At 41.5% G+C, this 8,368-nt stretch overlaps 1 protein-coding gene across 4 annotated transcripts in view; it reads right to left on the bottom strand.

Moving 5' to 3' along the window:
- Nucleotides 1-3,755, bottom strand: part of syt16 (synaptotagmin XVI) — an 85,655-nt gene extending 81,900 nt beyond the window's left edge. The window contains exon 1 of one of the 4 annotated variants that reach the window (XM_061886141.1): nucleotides 3,305-3,755. In XM_061886141.1, the coding sequence (XP_061742125.1) occupies nucleotides 3,305-3,317 (13 nt within the window). In that variant the 5' untranslated portion in view covers nucleotides 3,318-3,755. The remainder of the gene's footprint in view (nucleotides 1-3,304) is intronic. The other 3 variants (XM_061886145.1, XM_061886146.1, XM_061886144.1) reach the window with 3 other exon arrangements.
- Between the last annotated feature and the right edge of the window lie 4,613 nt (nucleotides 3,756-8,368).

Raw genomic sequence — 8,368 nt, 5'->3', positions numbered from 1 at the left:
GGAACATCCCACAGGTGTGCAGGCTAATTGGGAACAGGTGGGTGCCATGATTGGGTATAAAAGCAGCTTCCATGAAATGCTAAGTCATCCACAAACAAGGATGGGGTGAGTGTCACCAATTTGTAAACAAATTGTCGAACAGTTTTAGAACAACATTTCTCAACGAGCTATTGCAAGGAATTTAGGGATTTTACCATCTACGGTCCGTAAAATCATCAAAAGGTTCAGAGAATCTGGAAAAATCCCTGCAAGTAAGCGATGATATTACGGACCTTTGATCCCTCAGGCGGTACTGCATCAAAACCAACATCAGTGTGTAAAGAATATCACCACATGGGCTCAGGAACACTTCATAAAACCACTGTCAGTAACTACAGTTGGTTGCGACATATGTAAGTGCAACTTAAAACTATACTATGCAAAGCAAAATCCATTCATCAACAACACAAAGGAACGCCGCCGGCTTCGCTGGGCCCGAGCTCATATAAGATGGACTGGTGCAAAGTGGAAAAGTGTTCTGTGGTCTGACGAGTCCACATTTCAAATTATATTTGGAAACTGTGGACGTGGTGTTCTCCGGAACAAAGAGGAAAATAACCATTCGGATTGTTATAGGCGCAAAGTTCAAAAGCCAGCATCTGTGATGGTATGGGGGTGCATTAGTGCCCAAGGCATGGGTAACTTACACATCTGTGAAGGCACCATTAATGCTGAATAGTACATACAGGTTTTGGCGCAACATATGTTGACATCCAAGCAACATTATCATGGACGCCCCTGCTTATTTCAGCAAAACAACGCCAAACCACGTGTCACAACGGCGTGGCTTCGTAGTACAAGAATGTGGGTACTTTCCTAGCCCGCCTGCAGTCCAGACATGTCTCCCATCGAAAATGTGTGGCGCATTATGAAGCGTAAAATTCGACAACAAGACCCCGGACTGTTGAACAACTTAAGCTCTACATAAAACAAGAATGGTAAAGAATTTCATTTTCAAAGCTTCAACAAATAGTTTCCTCAGTTCCTAAACGTTTAATGAGTGTTGTTAAAAGAAAAGGTGATGTAACACAGTGGTGAACATGCCCTTTTCCAACTACTTTGGAACGGGTTGCAGCCATGAAATTGTAAGTTAATTATTATTTGCAAAAAAAAAAAAAAAGTTTATGAGTTTGAACATCAAATATCTTGTCTTTGTAGTGCATTCAACTGAATGTGGGTTGTAAAGGATTTGCAAATCATTGTATTCTGTTTATATTTACATCCAACACAATTTCCCAACTCATATGGAAACGGGGTTTGCATATACACATACATATATATACACACTCACATATATATATATATATATATATATATATATATGTGATGACGGACTGGCAGTGTGCCGCGCCTCGCCAAGGAGCAGCGAGAACACCAAGAAGCGCATATGCCAAATCTTCAAAGAAAACGGCCTACGGATCACGATTGAAGCCAACAAGCAAACCGTCAACTTCCTCGACGTCACTTTCAACCTGAGAAATAACAGTTACCAACCATTCACGAAACCCAACACAACACTCCAATACGTGCACCATGACAGCAACCACCCACCCACCACCACCAAAAGAATACCTACCGGAATTAATAAAAGGCTATCGATGCTGTCATCCAGCAAAGCTGAATTCGACCAAGCAACCCCCCCGTACCAGAAAGCACTTGATGAAAGCGGATACAACTTCACCCTCACCTATGAACCCACTCCAGGAAACCAACCGAAAAAGAGCAGAAAACGAAACAACATCATCTGGTACAATCCGCCATTCAGCAAAGACGTCTCAACCAACATCGGCCGCAAGTTCCTCACTCTGATCGACAAACACTTCCCCAAAGGCAACACCCTAAGAAAAATATTCAACAAGAACAACATTAAATTGAGCTACAGCTGTATGAACAACATGCAACAAATCATTTCAAACCACAACAAAGCAATTGCAAAAAGACTGCCCACCCCCAGACTAAACGACTCTGAAACCAATAATGAATGTGACTGTCGCAAGAAACCTGATTGCCCTCTCAACGGAGGGTGCTTACAGACATCAGTCGTTTACCAAGCAAAGGTAATACGCAAGGACATTAACACATCCAACACGTACGTAGGATTAACCGAAGGAGCGTTCAAAACAAGATGGAATAATCACAACGCCTCCTTTAGAAACCAGACTTTGCAGAATTCTACAGAACTCAGCAAACACATTTGGAACCTCAAAGACAATAATGTTGAATATTCAATAACATGGCAAATTCTTGCATCCAGCACACGTTACAACAGTGGTAATAAAAGATGCAACCTATGCTTAAAAGAGAAACTGTTTATTATATATCATCCAGATTTATCATCCCTCAACAAGCGCAGTGAAATAATTTCAACATGCCGCCACAAAAGGAAACACCTCCTAGGTAACACATGAGCCAATCACCACACCCTACGCCTGCTTGTACCCACCCACTCTGTGCTCTATATAAACCATTGTATGTGAATGCTTCCATTAAAATCTCCTGATGATTGAGGGAACCCCTCATGAAACAGATCTGTAGAGATGAAGTAGTCTTGTGATTTTTTTCCCACACCTACATATATATATATATATATATATATATATATATATATATATATATATATATATATATATACATACATACATATATATATATTTACACACACAAATTTGGGGGCTAGATCCTGCCTGCCACATCATTTTATGGTCCGCAGAAGGCTGGAAATACCTTAATAAAGTACTAAATGTATTTGTTCCTCATACTTGGCCCTTAGTGGAAAAAAGTTTTGACGCCCCTGTTTTAAGAGCATCAAAACATGGCAACAATACAAGAAATATGTAGGATTTTTTATGCATTTTACTGAACCAGCGAGAAGTGAATATAAATTTGTGTGATTATTTGTCACTAAATGCTGTGGTAATTACATCTTAGAGGTTTATAACGATTATTAGGCATTAGTGATATTTTTGCTAGGATAAGATTAGATAATAGAACAAAATATATAAATGGATGTGATGTCATTTCAATATGATGCTGTTATCCATTTTGGACTAAAATGACACTTCGGGACTAATTAACATTAAAACTTGAGCTATTTTAATAACGTGCCGTGGAAAGGTCGTGCACGACAACATAGTGGCGTGAAAAAGACAACACATTGAATGGCCTTGTTGTGGAGCGTCGGCAGACTAGCGGCGCCTTCCAGTCAAGCAGGCCGTAAAAGACAAGACAAGAGGCGGCCACATGGCGGCGAGATGCCGGTACTTACTGTCGGAGGCCATGGCTGCGGTTCTCCCTCACGCCCTCAGCCGGATAGAGAGCTTCATCCGCGGCCTCTCCGCGTCCTGCACACCCGGAAGTGTGGCGAGCGGCGACGCGTTCAAAGACTGTAGGAAAGATCGCTTTCGGTGAAGGCCAAGCCGCCCCGACGGTCGGGTTCTGAGCTGTGATTCCGGAGATGAGCTGTAGGGGGCAGTAATGTTCGCATAGTCGTGTGTGAATTGCATTTTCCTCATTGTTATTCAAGGAAAATGGGACAAAATAAATGAATACGTCTTTAAATACAAATGTGTCATCAATTATTACAATTGTAATTAAATACATCAATGTTTTGTTGATTAGTATAATGTAAAAGTACATTTAATCATTTAACATTATCAATTCATGATTTAATTGTTTCACAATTTATTGATTTGTTTAATTAATAACAAATATGTTGTCTGTCTGTCCGTGTTGGCCCTGTGATGAGGTGGCGACTTGTCCAGGGTGTACACGCCTTCCGCCTGAATGCAACTGAAATAGGCTCCAGCGACCCCCCGCTGACCCAAAAAGGGACACGCGCTAGAAAAAGGACGGAATTAAATACATCGATGTTTTGTTAAATTGTATAATGTAAAACTACATTTAATCATTTAAATATTTAATATTATTATCAATTCATGATTTAAAGGCCTACTGAAAGCCACTACTACCCACCACGCAGTCTGATAGTTTATATATCAATGATGAAATATTAACATTGCAACACATGCCAATACGGCCTTTTTAGTTTACTAAATTGCAATTTTAAATTTCCTGCGAGGTATCCTGTTGAAAACGTTGCGGAATTATGACGCTTATGTTGACGCGCGCTTGTGACGTTATTGGTTGGAGCGTACATGTTTCCCAGCACCACACACGGCTTGAAGTAGTCTGCTTTAATTGCATAATTACACAGTAATTTGGACATCTGTGTTGCTGAATCTTTTGCAATTTGTTCAAATTATAATGGAGACGTCAAAGAAGAATGCTGTTGGTGGAAAGCGGTGGATTGCAGCTGCCTTTAGCAACCGAAACACAGCCGGTGTTTCTTTGTTTGTTGTGAAGCTTTAACACAGAGCGGTCCAGCGAACATGTTTCTCTACAAGCAAGTTTTTGGATGGGAAAATTGTGATATTAAGTCAGCTCTTACCGGAGACTTGAGCGGATTATGAGACCTCCTCCTGCAGCTGTCAAAAAGGCCGCTGTGATTTTGGCTCCTCCATTGGCTTCTCTCAAAGGCGCTGGCGGTCACAGCAACCCTCCGACTTTCAGGTATGACTTTATAATCTCACTAAAACAATATTAACACAATAAGCAGATAAAGGATTACCCAGAATTATTCTAGTAAATGTGTCTAATAACATCTGAATCGCTCCCACTGCCGCCGCCTTTTTTTTTTTGGTGCTTCACTCTAACTTTCCTCATCCAGAAATCTTTCATCCTCGCTCAAATTAATGGGGAAATCGTCGCTTTCTCAGTCCAAATTGCTCTTGCTGCTGGTGGCTATGATTATAAACAATTTGAGGATGTGAGGAGCCATACAACCCATGACGTCACGCGCACATTGTCTGCTACTTCTGGTAAAGACAAGGCTTTTTATTAGCGACCAAAAGTTGCAAACTTTATCATTGATGTTCTCTACTAAATCCTTCCAGCAAAAATATGGCAATATCGCGAAATGATCAAGTATGACACGTAGAATGGACCTGTTATCCCTGTTTGAATAAGAACATCTCATTTCAGTAGGCCTTTAATTATTTCACAATTTAATAATTTTATGATTTGTTTAATTCATAACAAAATCTTGTCCGTCTATCTGTGTTGGCCCTGTGATGAGGTCGCGACTTGTCCAGGGTATACCTCGCCCTCCACCCGAATGGAGCTGAAATAGGGTCTAGCACCTCCCGCCACCCCGAATGGGACTATCGGTAGAAAACGGATGGATGGATATCTACCGCCAACTCCCCAAAACAGGAGGAGTATGTCCTCTTTCGCCGCCATGTTTCACAAGACTTTCGAAATTTTAGGCTTAAGACCAAAGCAATCATTCAGTGATGACACACGCCTTGAAATAATTAATTACATAATAGAACAATGATTACATTAAATGTTGAAATAATTGCATGCATTTTATATCAAATAAAGTATGTATTTTAATCCAATTAATTCATAACACATTAAATTATTTAAAAATCCATCCATCCATTTCCTACCGCTTGTCCCTTTCAGGGTTGCAGGGGGTGCTGGAGCCTATCTCAGCTGCATTGTATCTATTTAATTTGTCGTTGTGGCTGTTGCAGCCCTTTGAGACACTGGTGATTTAGGGCTATATAAGTAATCATTGATTGATTGACTGATTGATAATTTTGTCCCATTTGACCTTCCGTTATTATTCGGCCAGGTGGGTAGAGTAGCCAGAAATTGTACTCAAGTAAGAGTACTGTTACTTTAGAAATGTATTACTCAAGTAAAAGTAAGGAGTAGTCATCCAAATATTTACTTGAGTAAAAGTAAAAAGTATGTTGGGAAAAAACTACTCAAGTACTGAGTAACTGATGAGTAACCTGTTTGTTTAATGATTACGGCAACAAATAATGCACAAAAACATAAAAATAGCAATGAGCAAATTCAGAGCCGGGAATATCTCTTAAGCAACTAAAACAATATTATATATTAAATAATAGTACATTAAAATAAAAAATAAAAATTAAAGCACATTGAGCCACAATAACTTAACAGCACCATAGGCTCAATTGGCATTGATTGATTGATTGATTGATTGAAACTTTTATTAGTAGATTGCACAGTACAGGGGCGGCATAGCTCGGTTGGTAGAGCAGCCGTGCCAGCAATCTGAGGGTTGCAGGTTCGATTCCCGCTTCCGCCATCCTAGTCACTGCCGTTGTGTCCTTGGGCAAGACACTTTACCCACCTGCTCCCAGTGCCACCCACACTGGTTTAAATGTAACTTAGATATTGGGTTTCACTGTGTAAAGCGCTTTGAGTCACTAGAGAAAAGCGCTATATAAATATAATTCACTTCACTTCACATATTCCGTACAATTGACCACTAAATGGTAACACCCCAATACGTTTTTCAACGTTAATCAATTACTTAATAAATGACCAAGTCGAGGTGATCTACCTCATATATACATACACACACATATCATATATATATATATATATATATATATATATATACACAGTATATAATTTATATTTATTTATTTTGCCGTTTTTGTTCACATGTTAAAGGTGTTTTAATGAATATACATGCATGTTTAACACATAGATTCCTATCTTTCATGAAGACAAGAATATAAGTTGGTGTATTACCTGATTCTGATGACTTCCATTGATTGGACTCAGACTGTGCTGATTACGTCCACGTTTTCAAATGGAGGAGAAAAAAAGTTCCTCTTTTCTGTCTAACACCACATGAAAGTCGTTGGTTTTTGGCATCTTATTTGTCCAGCTTCCATATTGGTTTTTATACACTTTACAAGAAATACATTGGCGGCAAACTCCGTAGTTTGCTAGCTTGTTTGCGCTGGCTTTCGGAGACTCTTATTATGTCTTCACTTTTATTGTGAAGACAGGAACTGTGCGATCAGTCTTTAGGCTTTTGACGGGAAGTACGGTTGAAATAAAAAGTGTCTTTTTTCCTTTACACTTCTGATTGATTGATTGAAACTTTTATTAGTAGATTGCACAGTACAGTACATATTCCGTACAATTGACCACTAAATGGTAACACCCCAATAAGTTTTTCAAATTGTTTAAAGTCGGGGTCCACGTGTGACGGTCACGTGACCGCCTGGCTCTGTTTGATTGGTCCAACGTCACCAGTGACTGCATGTGATTGGTGAAACGCATTAGATCCTATTTTGAAGCTCTGTCATAAACCAAAACAAACATTAACATATCGATAATAAAAAGTAGCGAGTAGTGAGCTGATTGTAGATAAATGGAGCGGAGTAAAAGTAGCGTTTCTTCTCTATAAATATACTCAAGTAAAATTAAAAGTATCCATCCATCCATCCATCCATCATCTTCCGCTTATCCGAGGTCGGGTCGCGGGGGCAACAACCTAAGCAGGGAAACCCAGACTTCCCTCTCCCAAGCCACTTCGTCTAGCTCTTCCCGGGGGATCCCGAGGCGTTCCCAGGCCAGCCGGGAGACATAGTCTTCCCAACGTGTCCTGGGTCTTCCCCGTGGCCTCCTACCGGTTGGACGTGCCCTAAACACCTCCCTAGGGAGGCGTTCGGGTGGCATCCTGACCAGATGCCCGAACCACCTCATCTGGCTCCTCTCGATGTGGAGGAGCAGCGGCTTTACTTTGAGTTCCTCCCGGATGGCAGAGCTTCTCACCCTATCTCTAAGGGAGAGACCCGCCACACGGCGGAGGAAACTCATTTCGGCCGCTTGTACCCGTGATCTTATCCTTTCGGTCATGACCCAAAGCTCATGACCATAGGTGAGGATGGGAACGTAGATCGACCGGTAAATTGAGAGCTTTGCCTTCCGGCTCAGCTCCTTCTTCACCACAACGGATCGATACAACGTCCGCATTACCGAAGACGCCGCACCGATCCGCCTGTCGATCTCACGATCCACTCTTCCCCCACTCGTGAACAAGACTCCTAGGTACTTGAACTCCTCCACTTGGGGCAGGGTCTCCTCCCCAGCCCGGAGATGGCATTCCACCATGGACTCGGACTTGGAGGTGCTGATTCTCATTCCGGTCGCTTCACACTCGGCTGCGAACCGATCCAGCGAGAGCTGAAGATCCCGGTCAGATGAAGCCATCAGGACCACATCATCTGCAAAAAGCAGAGACCTAATCCTGCGGTCACCAAACCGGAACCCCTCAACGCCTTGACTGCGCTTAGAAATTCTGTCCATAAAAGTTATGAACAGAATCGGTGACAAAGGACGGCCTTGGCGGAGTCCAACCCTCACTGGAAACGTGTCCGACTTACTGCCGGCAATGCGGACCAAGCTCTGACACTGATCATACAGGGAACGG

This window comes from Nerophis ophidion, linkage group LG24 (genome assembly GCF_033978795.1).
Source record: "Nerophis ophidion isolate RoL-2023_Sa linkage group LG24, RoL_Noph_v1.0, whole genome shotgun sequence".
Lineage (NCBI taxonomy): Eukaryota > Metazoa > Chordata > Actinopteri > Syngnathiformes > Syngnathidae > Nerophis > Nerophis ophidion.
Note: the sequence above shows the minus strand (reverse complement) of the source record. Positions and strands in the feature narration are given on the sequence as shown.